This window comes from Camelus bactrianus, chromosome 3 (assembly GCF_048773025.1).
Source record: "Camelus bactrianus isolate YW-2024 breed Bactrian camel chromosome 3, ASM4877302v1, whole genome shotgun sequence".
In the NCBI taxonomy this organism is placed as follows: Eukaryota; Metazoa; Chordata; class Mammalia; order Artiodactyla; family Camelidae; genus Camelus; species Camelus bactrianus.
Window position 1 is genome coordinate 105,228,361 of NC_133541.1, and position 17,827 is coordinate 105,246,187.

The following is a 17,827-nucleotide window of genomic DNA, read 5'->3' on the forward strand; positions in this document are numbered from 1 at the left end:
CAAATGATGCAACTGACAAAGTTAATTTCCAGAATATATAAACAGCTCATACAACTTAACAAAAAAACACAAACAACCCAGTCCAAAAATGGGCAGAAGACCTAAATAAGCAATTCTCCAATGAAGACATACAAATGAACAATAGGCACATGAAAAAAAGCTCAATATCGCTAATTATCAGAGAAATGCAAATCAAAACTACAGTGGGGTATCACCTCACACCAGTCAGAATTGCCATCATTCAGAAGTTCACAAACGATAAAATACCGGAGAGGGTGTGGAGAAAAGGGAACCCTCCTACACTGTTGGTGGGAATGTAGTTTGGTGCAGCCACTATGGAAAACAGTGTGGAGATTCCGCAAAAGACTAAAAATACTTATCATATGATCCAGCAATCCCACTCCTGGGCATATATCCAGAGGGAACCTTAATTCAAAAAGATACATGCACCCAAATGTTCATCGCAGCACTATTTACAATAGCCAAGACATGGAAGCAACCTACATGTCCCTTGATGGATGACTGGATAAAGAAGTTGTTTTATATTTATACAATGTAATACTATTCAGGGATTTAAAAAAAGAATAAAATAATGCCATTTGCAGCAACATGGATGTATCTGGAGATTGTCATTCTATGTGAAGTAAGCCAGAAAGAGAAAGAAAAAATACCATATATCACCCACATGTGGAATCTTAAAAAAAAAGGGGGGGGGGACGAGAACACTACTAATGAACTCATTTACAAAACAGAAGTAGACTCAAATATACAATAAACAATCTTATGGTTACTAGGGCAAAGGGGGTGGGAAAGGATAAATTTGTAAGTTTGAGATTTGCAAATGTTAACCACTATATATATAAATAGATTAAAACAAATTTCTTCTTAATAGCATAGGGAACTATATTCAATATTTTGTAATATCCCTTTATGAAAACAAATATATGTATATACACGCATGACTGGGACATTATGCTGCGCACGAGAAATTGACATATTGTAACTGACTATACTTCAATTAAAAAAAAAGTGGGAATCTGAAAAAGACGTGTCTGCCACAGACGCATTTTGTTGGATCAATACAGTTTTTAACATTTTAAAAACTTGCCAGTGTTTCTAAATAATGGGAGATTTCACGCAGAAGTTCTCATTTCTAGCTTCTCTTAAAATCTGAATATTTGGAACGCGGAGCTGGCATTTCCACGCCGCAGGGGAATGCTGGAGTTGAGTAGAAGCTGTCCCTACCCCACTCCCAAACTAGACATACACCCTTCAGTTCCCCTGCCTCACAACTGCCCAAGATTACACACCTTCACCATTTCAGTAAGCAGCCTATGTACCTACTCTCCGATGGCTTAGGTGTGTGTGACTCTTAAGTTAGAAGGAAAGCATAATAAGTTATTTCAATCGTACGGAGTATTATTACAAAGGGAAGTACAAGGGAGCTGCCGTGGGAGAGAACAAAGAAACTTCCAGTGGGATTGATGTTAAAGATGGGGCTGGGAGCCAGGAGACCCGGGTCGAGAAATCGTTCTCTTCATTAATGATGTTATGCTGGGCAGATATACTTCTTCTCTGTCTCAATTTCCCCAGCCGTAAAACGAGGGAATCTATAAAATCATAACCGTTAAATGATTCTTCATGTCGGGACCTATAAAATTCTCAGCCCTGTACTGGATCTCCGCCAACACCCTCAGAAAAGTCTTCAAGGAAATTGCGCCTTTCCCTATCTAAGATCCGCAGGCTCGTATCCGCCACCTTCAAAGCCACCATCCTCCGCAGCAGTGTCGCCTGGGTATCTTGAGGGGGTGGGGGGAGGGGGTCACTTAAGGGGAACCAGGCCTCGGCCCGGGAAGTTGGGGCGCGCACTGCGTCCTGGCGGCCCCGACTCGTGCCAAACCGTCGCGGGATCCCACTGCAAGCTCGCAGAGCAGTCCTCCGGCTTCGCCCTCCCCTGGCTGAGTGCGGAGCCCAGGCGGCTGCCTGGCCGATTGTGCGAAGCCGGGCGCCCGAGAACGCCGGCAAGCGACCTGCTCCCCGCCCCGGCCCGGGATCCGCCCCTCCCGGAGTAGCTGCGCGCGCTCGGCCGGCGCTAGGAACCCACGGCAGCCGCAGGTGCCCGCCCGCCCCCGCCCCGCCCCGCCGAGCCCAGCCCAGGGCTCGCGATCGCAGTGCGCCCTGCCAGGCAGGTGCCTTTCCCTGCTCGCTCCTCCTTTCTCGGAGTTTCTCAGTTAGCCCCTGCTCCCCGGGTGGAAGCATTCTCGGAAGGCGTGGAGGGACCGCCAAGATCTAGGTGAGTGATGGTCTAGATTCTCTTCCTTTTAAGTAACCGTGCATTCTAAGGGCACCGTTGGGAAGCTAGGAAGTTAAAAGGGAAGAGAAATAAACGAAGGCAAGCGATCAGGATAACCCACCACGACCTGATAGGGCTGGGCCACTCCGAGCTTCTTCGCTATTTTGTACCTCACTTTGTCACCCTAGCCTCTGACTCAGGTCCACACGCAGACTTCAACAAATATTTGCTGGGGGGAGATGAGCGCGGGAGGTGTTTCTGCTTGTTTCTCTTATCCAGCTTCTAAACAAGTCCAGGCTGCCTTTGATGGCTGGCTTCATCTCCACCAGGATTCCCTTCCCCCCAGCAAAGCTGAAGGATTTGAACATGTTTACACAAATAAAGTTGCCGTGGGTTCACACAATGGACTGCTATGCAGCACTTAAAAAGCAGTAAGAGATCAGCGTGCCTAGACCACATAAGTATAATGAGAAACGTTCACAGTAGTATGAAAAATATGGTATCATTTAGGTGGCTTATCTTAAAACACATGTTGTATATGTAAAACTGTCCAAAGTGGAATGTAAAATGTATACCAGATTCATGATTGTGGCTGTTTGGGGTAAGTATGAAAGGGGAGTTAACTTGGCATGAGGACTGAGGTGGAAATTATATTTACCTACAGTTTTTAGTATATAAAAATGATGAAGCAAAAGCTGAAGAAATATAAACAATAGTTAACTGCAAGGGGTGTTGACTTGGGTGCTTTTCAGGATCTTTGTTTTTTTTCCCCCCGGGTTTCTAAATTTGTCTCAGCTTGAGTAGTTATGGTTTTCAAATATAAACAAAACAAGTTATGTCTGTGCATATGCTGTGGCAATACAACTAGACAGCTCTGTCAGAAGTCACAGCTTTCTTTCATCACAGCATAGATTCTTCAGTTCCTGCAGAAGACACCTCTTTACCTAGGGCACCTCAGCAGCCTGGAGAATCTCAAGTACTGACAGCCCCGAAAAGTATAGGCCAAAGGTCAACTGTTGTCTGCAGTGAATAATCCAGTGTGTGGCCAGATCAGGGTAGAATCTAAAAAGCCCTATGTTCCTATAAGACACACTGCTGTTTCTCTTCTATTTTCTGTTTAGGATGTCCATTTCCATGGGTGGTGACTGTCCTCTTGACATCTCAAAATGATGCACTGCAGACTTAACATCAGGAGGTCAGGAAAGGATATGGCCCCTCTGGGGTCCTATAGCCCTTCTGGGCCCTATTCAGTGGCATGGAAAAGGTGTGTCTCCATTTTGCTGCCAGAAAAAGGTTGATTTCTTTCTGGATATGAGTTACCATTTAGTTACCCATAAGGGGAGGGGAAAAAAAAGACAATTCTACACTGTTTTGGGTTTATTAGGTGCATTGGAAAAGCCACCACCCAATGGCCCACTCCTCCTGCTCCTCCTCTAAACGCACAAAAGTGGTTCCCTATTTACACATTTTCTTTGCGCCAAAAAAAATCACTGGATGTTTGGTGAACAAAACTATCTGCATCAGAAGGGAACTCGGAAATATGGCAAATTGTGACAATATTCTTCTTTCTCTTTCTGACTTGACAACTTGCAAGGTCAGTGCTTGGTACATCTTGTGTTGCAGGAAGATGGGCTACTTGAGAAAAGCCTGAGGTGTGAAGAAAAATGTAAGAATGACAGCATTGGGGTGTGGTGTGAAAAATACATGTACTGAGGCTTTAGGCGCAAAATTTAGAGAATGCAGTATTAACAATGACAGCTCCTTAAAACTGATATTCTCTTTAGGACCAAGCCTATCCGATGTCATCCACGGTTCAGCCCTTACGCTAGTCCCTGCTTATTCTGGACTCTAAATGCAGTAAGGAAACACACAGGGCACCTCCATTTGCTTCTCCCTCGCCCACAATGGAACACTGAGGGCATCCCACCTGCTTCTTCCTCACTCCTCTGAGGAGTGGGAATTAAAAGCCCTTCGTTTTTTAGCTCAGAGATACAATTGAGTTCTTTCTGTCATGATCTCCATCATCATCCCCTCCAGCTTCCTCCAGCCACCTGTTACCACCTGCCCCTCCCCGCTCCCTCCCTTCTCCCATACCGTTTAATCTCTTGCTTCCTAATTGCTGACTCTGTCTTTGTTCTCCATTTAATGATTCTTTTTTGCAAGTCCAGAAGGCACTTTGCCAGCAGTTGGCTTTCATTAGGAAAAGTCGCATTTCCTTAATGAGTCTGCCTCCCAAATGAAGGCTTCACTTACGTTTTCCCTAATAAGGAAGAGGAGGTTTTCTTCTAGATTTGCTCAGGGGCTCGTCAAATTCCTTTTCAGTAACTCATCCTTAATCCAGATTCGCTTGGGAATTTTTTTCAATTCTGACTCTAATCTGTATTTCTTTCATGTGCAAAGAGTCCAAGAGAAAATCAACAGGTATCAAATTAAAATAATAATAACAATACATGCTAAGGAAATGCTGTCACTATTAAAAACAGCAGTAACTAATACTTACTCTTTGCAAATTATGTGCCAGGCATTGTGCTAGTTGCCTCATGCAGACTGTCTCATTAACTATATGCCATGAGCTGTATTTCTCTCATGCATATGACTTGCTCAAGCCTTATAGCTAAAACGAATTTTGAAACACTGTTTTGTATAAAACCTGAATCTTTACTCTTTTTGAGGTAGATCTGAAGATCTAGCCCCTGGAACCATGTTTCCACTTAGCAACTATCTTTTAGATCCCAGAGCGGTGATGTCTTTTAGGTGGAGGCTGGATCCACCAGGTCACCAGTGTCCCCACCAGGCAGTAATGGCTTCCCCCGATCCAGCTCACTGATTTGCATTTTTGTCTGGCTCTTGCAGGCATCTGAGTTGTTTCTCCCATTTAAGAGACAAGAGGTGGAGTAATTGGCCCAAAGCCATTATCACTGTCAGTTTTAGAACTAGAACTCTGGATACTACTGCTCTTTATCAATTTCTGGGAAAGTGAAATTCTTTATAATTATGTTGAAAAATGGACAAAGCCATCAATGTACATTTTCAGGGCTTTTTAGCTCTCACATACATCATTTAATTTGAGCTTCCGAGTGGCCAACAAGTACTGAGCACTTATGCTGTGAATATATCTTACATTTTGTCTCATGAAATCACATTTAATTGCCTTGGAGGTAACAACCATTATGATCTTCGAGTTCAGGGGAAGGAAAAAAAGAAACATGTTCTGTGAAATTCAGTAGCCTGCTGGTGCGGTGAAGCCCAAACATCATACCTTGTTCCCGGGCAGGAGGGAAGAGATGTCTTTTTATGATTGAAAAAAATTAAGTTATTGATATCACATTAAAAAGATGTTTAAAATTTACATATTATCTCAAAAATATGGAGCATCACAATAAAATATTATTTTTATTTTATAGTTAAATAAGGCATTGCTGACCTCATTTTAAACTTGTCTTCATACTTAGAAAGATATTTTGCTTTCCCCCTTCTTTGTAAGTCCAGGTCCACATCTGATGAGGCCATGCAGTGCGTTCTCCCAGATGCTTGATGTTCTGTTATTTCTGAAATTACCGTTTTCAAGAAAAAGGAATTCCACTGCAGTGGTATATATTAGGTTAATTTTTGGCCACCGTCTGTAATCAGGGTATGTAGAATACAGTGTATCATAAGGATACCATTTCTTTTTCTCTCCTAGATATCCAGCTAAGGTTTCTGGACCTTTTTTGAGTGAAGATGACTGTTTCTGCCTAGAAAATGTAACTGGAGGATCCAAGAGGTCTAGGCAGACTTGACCATGGGAGCAAACACTTCAAGCAAACCACCGGTGTTTGACGAAAACGAGGATGGTGAGAAACGTGATAATTGTGTATAAATGTAGAATTTCCAGAATTCAAATAGAAGCTCCTAGCTTCGTAAGTAAATTGCAAAGTAAGATCTTTAAAAAGGTAGAACTCCAGGGGTCAGCCTGAGGACCTTGTATGCTAAGAGCTGGATTTATCTTACACTTTAACAGGACCCTGGACAGCTTTCATAATCACAACTGTACCAGTGCCCTTTGTCCAAAGGGAACTGTGGTTGGACACCTGGTGGATACAACACCTTGAAATTACATGATTTGTTTGTTCTTTGAGCTGTTTTCTTGACAGGTGAAGTTACCCCTACTGCTAGTTGTTACAAAAATTTTTCTTATATTATCAACTTGCACGTGAACAGTAATCGATAGTCTCAGTATTATCGAGTGGAGTCATGCAAGTTGGTGCCTTCTGAGCTTCTGACTGGCATGCTTCAGGGTCCTAGACAAATTCCACAATGCTAAGTTCACAGGAAAGGGAATCAGGTTTACCGGAGGAAAGGGAAACTTTCCAGACCGGGTTCAGCAAGAAAAGAAGTGCAGGCCTGGGTCCTCCTGACCCACCTGTCATCCCAGAGCGAGGCCTGCCAGAACCGGGCATGGGCCTCCCCGTGACCCTTTTCCTTCCTAGAGCAGAAGTGTGAGCAGCCTTGTATGTATATGCTGTTTATGGGCTTTCTTGGAAAACAACCTGCCTCCCAGCTAATAAGTTGTTCAGGCCCCCCAGAGGGAGCCCGTTGAGTCATTTCCAGGGAGTTCTGCTAATTGACCACAAAAGAGAAGAACAACAAGCTGAAATTCAGGAGATCTGGGCACCAGCCCTACTACCAGCTACCTGTGAGGCTTAAAAAGCTGATTGACTCTGTTTTCAATTTCCTCATCAGTAAAGTGGGAGGATAGGGTACTAACCTTGAAGGTCTTGTTCAACTCAAAAGTTTTATCATTGTGAGCTCCTAAAGCCACTTTGCAAAAATTCTAAAGCACCATCTGAAACATCAAAGGAAAGCTGGGTGAAACAGAAACTACAAATAACAGTGGCTTTAGGAAGATGGTCATGTTTTCCTTTCTTACGTAACAATTTCGGTATAAGTAATGCAGGTGATATGTGGCTTTGAAGGGCTGGGGACTCTGGCTCTGACAAGTGAGCTTCTTTCCTTCTCTTCCCATCCTCGAGTGCTGCTGTCACCCTTGCCTCTGGATGGCTCCCCACCACATCCAAATTCCAGCCAGTGGGAGGGGGAAGAAAGGGGAGACTGAGCCCCCTCCTTTTAAGCACATGATCTGCCTGTTGCTTGTCACCTTCGTTCACATGCAGTATCAAGTTACAAAGGAGACTAGGAAATTTACTTAGTTACCTTGTGTGGCCATGAACCTTCTAAATAAGGAGTTCTGTTTTCTTACAAAAGAAGGAGAGAATTAGCTATTTGCTGTGGCTTGGGGGGCAAATAGAAGTCTGCTATGATCTTAGTTTTTGAGTCTTTGGTTGGACTCTTTAAAAAAAAATATCTGATCGATCAAGATCCCTTTTTCCCAGCTACTCACTATCAATTTAAAGGTGCCTCATTATTGCCTATACAAAATATTGCATAGAAATTATAGAGTTTGAAAACGATCTTAAGAAAACTTTTCCCCACTCTTATATCTGTTGCCTTGCTTTGCTTTATCAAGTTGTAAAGTCAAGGATCTAGAGACCAGTGATGTTCCTTGAATTTTCCATCTCTATAATGGGAAGACAAGAAGGCTTAGATTTCATTTGCTTGGTTCACTTTGTTGCCTATGGATTCAGAACTAATGTTGTGCATGAAGCTGGTCCTCAGAGAACAGAGTAGGAAAGAGAGGCCAGCCTCTTGCTTGTCACTTGCTAGGGACATGTGTCATTTTACAGTCTTCGAATAGCATGATGATGAGAAAACAGAGAGATGTCCAAATCTTCATTAATCCAGCCAACCCTGGTTCTCATGGAGTCCCTGAGGAAGCTGCCCCAAGGGATTATGGCAAATGGGAAATAAGTTACCACTTCATAAGTACCTTTAAGGGACCTGGGAAAGCCAGAGGTGGAGTTAGGCTTAAGAAGCAAGCGGGTCTTTCCTAACACTCTAGGTGTCCACTTTTTGCTGTCCAGCCTCCCAGCCCAGTGAGATGAGCCCACAGCAGCGCCCTCAGAGAGACGAGCTGGGCACAGCAGTGTGCCTGCACTTCCCAGGGGCGGGGCTCTGAGTCCATTTACACACACCGCTGCGAGGCAGAAGTAGGAAGGGAGCACCACCTGCTCTGAGCCTGTCACTCTGCTAGGCTGAGGGACAGAAGAAGAAACAAGATGGCCCTTCCTCTGCCCTTGAGGAACTTGTGTTCTAATGGTAGAAGGCAAACAGTAAACAAATTAACAGATATAGAAACCAGACAACTTCAGATAGTGTGAAAGTGCCACCAAGGCCATGGCTCTGAGCAATCTGATGCAGACAGACAGGGTGACTACTGGTGGGGAGACCACTTCTGATAGGGTGTGGCCGGGATTGGCCTTTCGGAGGAGGTGACCTCTGGGGTGGAGCCTGAAAAATGTGAGGAAGCCACTCATGGAATAACACAGGCAGAGTAGTCCAAGCACAGGAAAAAGTCCAAATAGTGACAAAATCAGAAATGGCCAGTTGCCTGTATCTTCACATTCTGATGAGTATGCGTTTGTGTATTATGAAAAGGGAGCATATTTAATTGCCATGTTAACTTACTTGTTTACAAGATCATTGAGTTTTGGGAAGGAAAAGTATGACACCCTGGGCATTTATTTATTTATTTTTTAACCAGGAAATCCTACAAAGTTGATTTGACTCCTTTCATAGCTCTGGATTGAGCACAAGGTAAAATTTTGATTATTGTGAAACTTCTAACCAAGAAACAAAAAGCACTGACTAATCCAAGAACATTAATGCCTATATCATTTTTCATCTATTTTTATATAAATAATTAAATTGGGTCAGAATCTAGGGCACTTAAATGAACCAATTTAATTATTTTAAAAATATTGCTGAAAAGAATCCCACAATGTAATGAAACAGTGTTTACAATTTCCTTCCAAGTGTTTTCTATTCCCAATATACAGATTTGAGAGAAAATTCTTCCTGTTCCCAAGTAATATTTCAAGATTTCTTTCTCATGGGGAAAAAAAAAGTTTTGGTTCACTTTGAAGGTAATTAAGCAATAAGATGTTACCAGATGTCCCTTGAGATAAACTGTTCTTGCTGGAACTCATCCTGACACTTTGTCTTTCATGTTGTTCCATCTGATACTGATCTTGAAAGAATCATTTTATTAGTTACTTATGTTGACCTTTATTTAGTGAAAACCAAGTTTAAGATTCACAAGCACTGTTGATCAGAATAAGGCTTATTTACTGTAGAGTCATTTTTTACAAAGTAGATCTCAAATTATACTATTGTTCGGGGCTCTAGCTTTCATATTTTAGTGCAAATCTCAGTCCTAATTACTTTTTTATTTTGGTATAATGTACATAATATCATTTTAACAATTTTTAAGTGTACAGTTTGGTGGCATTGAGTATATTCACCTGTGGGGAAAACTATCACCACCATCCATCTCTAGAACTTTTAAATCTTCCCAGACGGAAATTTTGTACCCATTAAACAGTAACTCCCCAATTACCTTTTCCCCCCAGCCCCTGGCAACCACCATTCAACTTGTTGCCTCTACGAATTTGACTATGTTAGGTACCTTACATAAATGGAGTCATATAATTTTTGTCCTTTTATGTCTGACTTATTTCACTTATCAAGCTTCACATATTGTAGCATGTATCAAAATGTCATTCCTTTTTCAGGTTGAATAATATTCCGCAGTATGCATATACCACATTTTATTATTTCATTCATCAGTGAATATTAGGTTGTTTCTACCTTTTGACTACCATAAACATTGCTGCTATGAACATGGATGTAATAGTATATGTTCCCAGTCCCTATTTTCAAACTATTTCAAGTACATCCTTAGAAGTAGAGTTGCTGGATCATTTGATAATTAATTTTTTGAGGAATCACCCACCATACTGTCTTCTACCTAATTATGTTTTGTGTTTTAGTAGTGGGAGACCACCTCGAATAACAGGCCTGGGCTCTGGTAGTGGAAGACATACACATCTGTGTCACAGACTGGCAGTCTGTGTATTTCTATGAGAAAAATCAGAGGATGTAGCCTGATCAACCCACCAACAAACACAAAGTCGATCTGACTAATTATAAAGTGTTCTAAAGGGATTCGAAATACCATGGGAAAAAGTCTCCAAAGCTAAATAATTACTAGTGAATTAATTTGGAAAAAAAAACAACCTTCTGTTTACAAGTAATTAAACCTCTGTAAGCCTGTTTCTTCATATGTAAAATGCAAGTTAATTGGGAATAATTCATTGGTTCATTGTAAGGATAAAATAAAATAATGCAAGTAAAGCACTTAGCAAGGTGTCTGATATAAAGTAACCACCCAATTAATGCTAGTTATAGTATTATTTACTAGCATCAGAATCTGAGCATGAATTCTTTGAAGTACTTCAACTTCTGGAAGAAACAAAATTGATTAAATGCAACTGTGTAGACACCATAGTTAAAATGATCCATTCATAATTCTATCAATAGAGTTGGACTGACAGATGGAAGATTTTATGGATTCTGTGAAAACCTATATAAACACTCTGAAAAGAAGCCAAATTTTGACTTCTGAAAAACATAATCTCACCTGTTTTTTTTCTTTTATCCTCCCCTGGGGTGACTGTACTTTTTAAAGCAAAATCAATAACTCATTGGGTTGAAAATCAATAAACTTAATTTTTTCTGATGAAGCCAAAGCCCTAATGATTATGTAAGTAATCCCATTTGATCAACAGACACAGTTGCCCCCTAGACCTAACTACCATGTGGATACTCTGAGAAATAATTAATGATACAGAAAGACATTGTAAGTTTTCTGAAAGCAAAGGAGTGAAGGTGATACTTGTTTTTAATGTTTATAATTCTTTTTCATTCTCTCTGCTTTATTTCCTCTATCTGAATGCAGTACTTCAGGTTTCATTCTTTTTTTTTTTTTTTTTTGCTTGCTTTATTAAAAAATCAACATTTTCAAAGTCCAGTCATTGAATTTTTCAGGCTGATTTAGAAAAAGAAATTCTTTAATATAGGGGAAAGTAGATTTGTTTATAATGCAGGGTCTGGGCAACAGAAGATCTTGCCATCATTCTAAGTAGTGTGTATTTCCAAGAATATACAAAGACTGCAGAGGTGATAGAGCTGGTTTAGTTAAACCAAGAGACGGCTTTCGGGCGTACTGTCACTAAGAAAAGTTGGCCTTAGGGTAAAAAGCCTCTACAAAGAGTGCATCCATGCCCTGAGTTTGCAGAGAGAGCTCAATTATTACATTGTCCTTTGGACTTGCTGAAAACTCAATGTTCTACTTTCATTTGGCAACACTTGTCTCCTAGGATATGTGATTGCTTCCAGCTTTCCTACATCTTCTTTGGTGACAGAGGCAATGGGTCCTTCAAAATGTTGGGCCAAAAACTTTGGCCACAGATTTGCAACCCAAATGAAAGGAGGTGATTGAATTGATTCCAGCAATGAAGGACTTTGAGATTCTTCTTTGTTATTTTAATGTCTATCGAGCACTGTATATTGGTACCCAGCGGGTACCAATGAATTTCAGACTTTCCCCTGTCAAACCTGAGTAAAGTTGTTTTCTATTATTTACTATTTTTGTGTTAAAATGACTCGGGAAAATAAAATGAAAATTTCCCTAGTGAGAACTGGCTTCTTAAAAAAGTTGTTATCTTGAATGGTTCTAACATTTAGTTAAGGTATTTGTCATAAATAACCTCAGATCCACCAGTTTCTAGCAACAAACACTTAAAACTTGTGATGGCTTTATTTCCCCCATCCCAAGGGATTGGAAGAGTCAGGTAGAAACAAACTAGACAACCAAGAAAAAGACTGTCATACTAAGTGAAGTAAGCCAGAAAGAGAAAGAAAAATACCATATAATATCACTTATATGTGGAATCTAAAAAAATGACACAAATGAACTCATTCACAAAACAGAAACAGACTCACAGACATGGAGAACAAACTTATGGTTACCAGTGGGGAAAAGGAGGGGGTGGAAAGATAAATTGGGAGTTGGGGTTTTATGATTAACTACTATATATAAAACAGATAAACAACAAGGTCCTACTGTGTAGCACAGGGAACTATATTCTATACCTTATAATAGCCTATAATGAAAAAGAATATGAAAAGGAATATATACATATGTGTATGTATAACTGAACCACTATGCTGTATACTAGAAATTAACACAACGTTGTAAACCAACTACACTTCAATAAGAAAAAGAAAAAAAGTGAAGCAGAGAGTTCAACAAATATTAAGTGAATTTGAACAGTGTGAAAAAAATAAAAGAAAAAAGACATCACAGACTAAGCTAGTGCTTCCAATTTGCATGTTTCTTGAGCAGTGAGTTATGAATACACATTTAGGAGCATCTACTCAAACAAATTCAGCAAGGTTCCATCCTGCCTTTGGAGACTCACAGTGCTTATTAGCATGGTAAAGCTGAAATGTTCTACAATCTTGAAATCTCAATATTCTGATATTTTTCACTTATTTCAAAATTACATCAGTTTTGTGGAAAACCTTTTAATCCCTTGAAGCACACAATACTCTGTGGATCTCAATTAGGGAAACAAAAGGTCATGAACACATCCGCTTTTTTTTTTGTTGGAAACATTGTTTCTCCCATGGATCCCACTGCCCCTCCCCGGTTTGATGGCTGCAGATTATGACATGCAGACTCTCTACAGCTAAAGAATGATGTTCTTCTGTAAGGTCTCCTCAGCACAAGTTCCCCATGCAGCACTGTTCATGTTTACCCAGGTGAATGAGTAAAACAGAAGGTAGCTCTGTTTAATTGTGGGATGTATTGGAGACTTCTAGTCCAAGTAGGATTAGATTTGGAGGTAATTCGTTTCTTATTTTTTTTAAATAAAGAACATTTAGTTCAAAGAGCATCTTATGAACAAATTATGGTGAAGGAGTTGCTGATTATTAAATAACACTCCTGCTGTACTTTTTGTCCTATCCAAAGCTATTGACGTATTCGTTCATAACCCTCTAGCCTTAAGGGAGTGAGGGACTGGCAAGGACACTGCGATCTGTTCTCTTGTAGATGCTTTTTTAAAAAAATATTTTTATTGAAGAATAGTCAGTTTACAATGTGTCAATTTCTGGTGTACAGCACAGTGCTTCAGTCATACAGGAACATACGTATATTCGTTTTCATATTCCTTTTCACCATAAGTTGGATATTGAATACAGTTCCCTGTGCTATACAGTATGAACTTGTTGTCTATTTTATATATAGTAGTTAGTATCTGCAAATGTTCTCTGTAGATGCTTAATGAAGTCAGTCTTCACCTGCTATCTTGGTTCATCATAATGAGTCAGTCAAGGTACTTGGATTGATAAATCTACTATTTTAGAGAATAAAATACATTATTTTTGTAATATGTGTTACTAGCTAGCCATACAGACTGGGTTTCATTAAACGGGTACAGCCAGTAATTCTTTTGAAATGTCATTAAGTAGAATTTTTTCCCTCCTGGGGGCATTAAGTCAACTGAGAGGCTGGGGGTATTGATCGCCCCATCCTGCCCCACTGTTCTACTTCACGATTTGTTCTAAAGAAATAGCTAGTGTATTTCTGACTTCTGAGCAAATTCATGAATTGGGGTCCAGGCAGCAGTAAAAGAAGCTGTTGATGCCCATTGCTTGGTCTTGGCACCAATAATGAGTGTCAGTAAATCCCAGACTCCCTGGGGCACCGTGTTTCATAAAAGGGAAGTGCTGACCATGCAGGCAGATGCCATCAATTGGCCTTGGAGGCCTTCTCTGGAGAAGTTTCAAATATATCCTTAAAGGCCCTGCCAAGCTCCACATGTATTAGTGGCAACCGTTGGCTGTCACCCATTTGGGATGATAAAGGGCTAGTGAGCCAGCTAAGTAATTCTGCATCAGTGGATCACCATGTTCTAGAGTGGACCTTCAACCTTAACTAACATCATGGTGTCAGAGGTACACGTTCAGTCAGTGGCTTCTAGACACCCTGTGCGGACAGATGCAATGTTTTTCTTAGTCTATGGTGAAAAGAGGAAAATGAGGGCAATGTCCTAAGTTTCTTTTTTTTTTTTTTTTAACATTTTTTTCCTAACATTTTTTATTGATTTATAATCATTTTACAATGTTGTGTCAAATTCCATCTTTTAACATTTTTTTATTGAGTTAGTCATTTCACAGTGTCGTGACATAAGTTTCTTATAGCGCTAACGCCAGTAAAATTTCTAATTCTAAGATCACCTTCTTTCTTGTTGTGTGTCTAGTATTAAGGACTGTGTAAACAGAATCTTTTTTTCCACAGTGAGAACTTCAAGAAGTAATTTGTCTCTCTGATCCCCAGTTTTCTTATATATAAATGATGGCTAATAATAGTACCTACCTCAACTATTTTTGTGGGAATAAAAAGAAATTATCCATAACAAGTATTTAGCATAGTGCCTGGCACATACTAATTGCTCAACGAGTATTATTACTACTGTGTACCATCGCCACCATAGTGTTAATGCTCTTACTTGGCATGTAAAAGCTTCCCAGTGTTGGTTTTCCTTTTCTCCCCTAGTTTTTGTTTGCTTTTTGTTTTTTAGGTGGATGGGATTTTCTGAACTGTAAAATCCCAAAATATAATGGTAATTTTAATAAGTCTGATGTAGATGACATTTATGTAGCTGAGATAGGAAAAAAAGAGGTGGCCTGTTTTAATCAGGACAGTCATATTCATTTGAGGTGAAAGATGGTGGTACCTGAGCTAAGAGAGTGAATAGAGATGGAGAACTGAGAGTTTATTCAACATGTATTTTCAATATAAAATAATTGGGGGTTGGGACCATGTTTAAGCCTAGTCAAGAGTTCCTGTTTGGATGCATCCAATGACTTTGCGTAAAATGGTGACGTCAAGTAGGAGGCTGAGATTGTGAGTCCAGAGATGAGTGGAAAAGTCTATGTTAGAGATCTAAAGATGGGGTTTTTAATTTTATGGGGGTTGATGAGTCAGCCTTGGGAGAGTCTGTAAAAACAGAGGAGGAGACGAACTCTAATATTTAGAAGTCAGGCAGAGGAAAGCAATCAGCGAAGGAAATCAAGACAGAACAGCCAGTGAGGAGGAATGGAAAACATTCGCCCTGAAATTTTAGAGAGAAGACAATTTCAAGGAGGAGGAAGTAGTCATTTATGTTGAATGCTCCTGTACGGTTAAGTAAAGTGAGAAATTTCTGTGGGATCAGGCAACCAGAAGGATAGAGGTGAGACTGACAAAGACAGCTCAAGCCGGGATGTGGAGGCAAGAGCCAGACTCTGGGGAGTTAGGAGAGTAAAGGCGGGGAGGACGTAGACACAGTAAGTCCACACAACTCTTTCAAGAAGTCTGGTCTAAAGGGAAGCAGAGAAATGAGCCAAGAGCTGAAGCTGAGTACGATATGAAGGGAGGAATTTTTTTTTTAGAAGAGGAGATAGTAGAGCAAGTCTAAGCTGATAGGAATTAACCAACATAAAGGGAAGAAATTATGAAATCATGTGACCAGGAACCAGCACTGGCTTTACCTACATGAGACCAGTGCAGGCAGCCTCCCTTCCCCTCCAGCCCCTCCCTTTCATTGACAACAGAGATCTGGGTGCTGATGTGGGGGATGGTTGGAGGTGAGCACCCCCATGACATACTCAGATGCAGCATGGTGGTGGCTCTCATTGTCCCAGGTGGCAGTTTGGTAGGTGGCCAGCAGGCACTGTCTCCTGGGATCTCACTCACCCCAACCTTCCCATCCAGATACTGAGTATGTTGTGGAGTTCAATTTGGAAGCAAGTGATGTGAAGATGTAAGGTTCTTACTAGGTGTGGCGGCAGAGATCAACAACCATAATGGACTTTATCATCAGATCAGTCTGCAGTTTAAGTCCTGCCATGACTGAGGCACAGGAAAATTAAACCACTGACCTGAAATCAGATAGCCACATGGCTAGAAACTAAATCTTGATATAAACTGAGCCTCATTTAATTCAGTTACAGAAGTCCTCCCAGGATGGCCAACCAGAATGAATTCATAAAATTAAACAAACCTAGGGGAACTGCTTTTCAATAGGAATACATCAGACACTCATTCTGTGCCTATCACTGAATCCTGCTCTCAGAGAGCTGAGTCATTTCACTTCAGTGACATTCATCTTCACGTCTGCTGTAACTCGCACGTTCCCTTAGGCCTCGTTATTGCTGAAGTGTTAGGGGTTCAGGATATAACACCTCTTCTCTGGAGTTAATTTCGCAGTACATCACACTACTCTTGAGCTTTGCTTGTCTTCCTCTATTCATTTTGATTCCAAGGCCAACAATTCCAACGACCTGCATCCATGTCTTTCCCGATCCATTTCACCATCATGGTCATCTCTTCAACATTTTTTAGATCAACTTAATTGTATGGTATCTTGTAAGATCATTTTGATTTACTTTTATAAAATATTAAAGTCATTGCCTCTTTGACGACTTCATTTTCTGTCCAGGATATAACATACTAAGGACATAGGAAAAAATGTCTTAAACTAAGGCTTGACTGAAGCATTAAAAAGAATTTCTCTTGTAGTCTGATGTTCCTAACTGGGAATTAGAATTGGCTTGCTTTCTCTCTTCAGTGGATTTCCACTGAAAATTATGGTCCCATATTCCTATGGTGAACATTTTGTGGGGGTTTCTAATATAAAGGTAGGTGAACTATATTGCAGCTCTTTTTAGGAAATGTATATTTAAATGCAAGTTTTGTAATGGTAAAAGTAGTACACCTGAGTTATGGAAAGCTTGGAAAATAAAATCAGGAAGAAAAAATTACCCACAATGCCTCAACCCCCAGCTAACTCCTGCTAATATTTAGAGGCGTTTCTATGGGCAACCCTCATCTTCATTCTGGAATCTCTCCTCTCTCTTACCCACTGTATTTTTCTTTGTATTTCTGGTTTTAATTGACTTAATTGCTTTGTTAATTGTGTCTTCCCCTAACTAGAAAGTAAATTCCATGAGGACAGGAATTTTTGTCTGTTTGTTCACTTTTATATCCTTTGTGCATAAAAGGCATTTGATATATTTGAGATGATGCATTATATACTTCTGCAGACTCACTTTCACTTGTATCATGTTAATTTGTTCCGATTTCTTAAAAATCTGTTGATTTCTTGAAAGTATAATTAAGTGGCTGTGCAACCAGAACATACTACACAACCTGAACATACTGTAATTTATTTAAATACACATACAGTTCCAGACATACCTAAGTGCTAAAAATATACTGAAGTTCTCTTAGATTGCAGTTGCATTTTTGTGATGTTTAAAAACTTTTTAATCCTGAAAAATATTTGGGTGCAAAAAAAAGAGAAAATGTTCCTTATTTTGGAGCATTAAATCATCACCATAGTAACAAAATATTCAAAGCAGTTAGGATTAATCCCATCTAAATAAACCAAAGTATGACTGTTAATTAAAAATAAAGTCACTTGAATGAGTTGTAGAGTTTTGTACCATTTGCTCAAAAGTGACTTTCTTTTTTTTAGTATTTTC

The 17,827-nt window shown here is 40.1% G+C and overlaps 1 protein-coding gene across 1 annotated transcript in view; it reads left to right on the plus strand.

The window, feature by feature from the left end:
* The first annotated feature begins 1,917 nt into the window (after positions 1-1,917).
* The window catches only part of STK32A (serine/threonine kinase 32A), a 112,370-nt gene continuing 96,460 nt past the window's right edge, over positions 1,918-17,827 (plus strand). The window contains exons 1-2 of the mRNA XM_074360888.1: positions 1,918-2,293; positions 5,976-6,126. Of these exons, the coding sequence (XP_074216989.1) occupies positions 6,075-6,126 (52 nt within the window). The 5' untranslated portion in view covers positions 1,918-2,293; positions 5,976-6,074. The remainder of the gene's footprint in view (positions 2,294-5,975; positions 6,127-17,827) is intronic.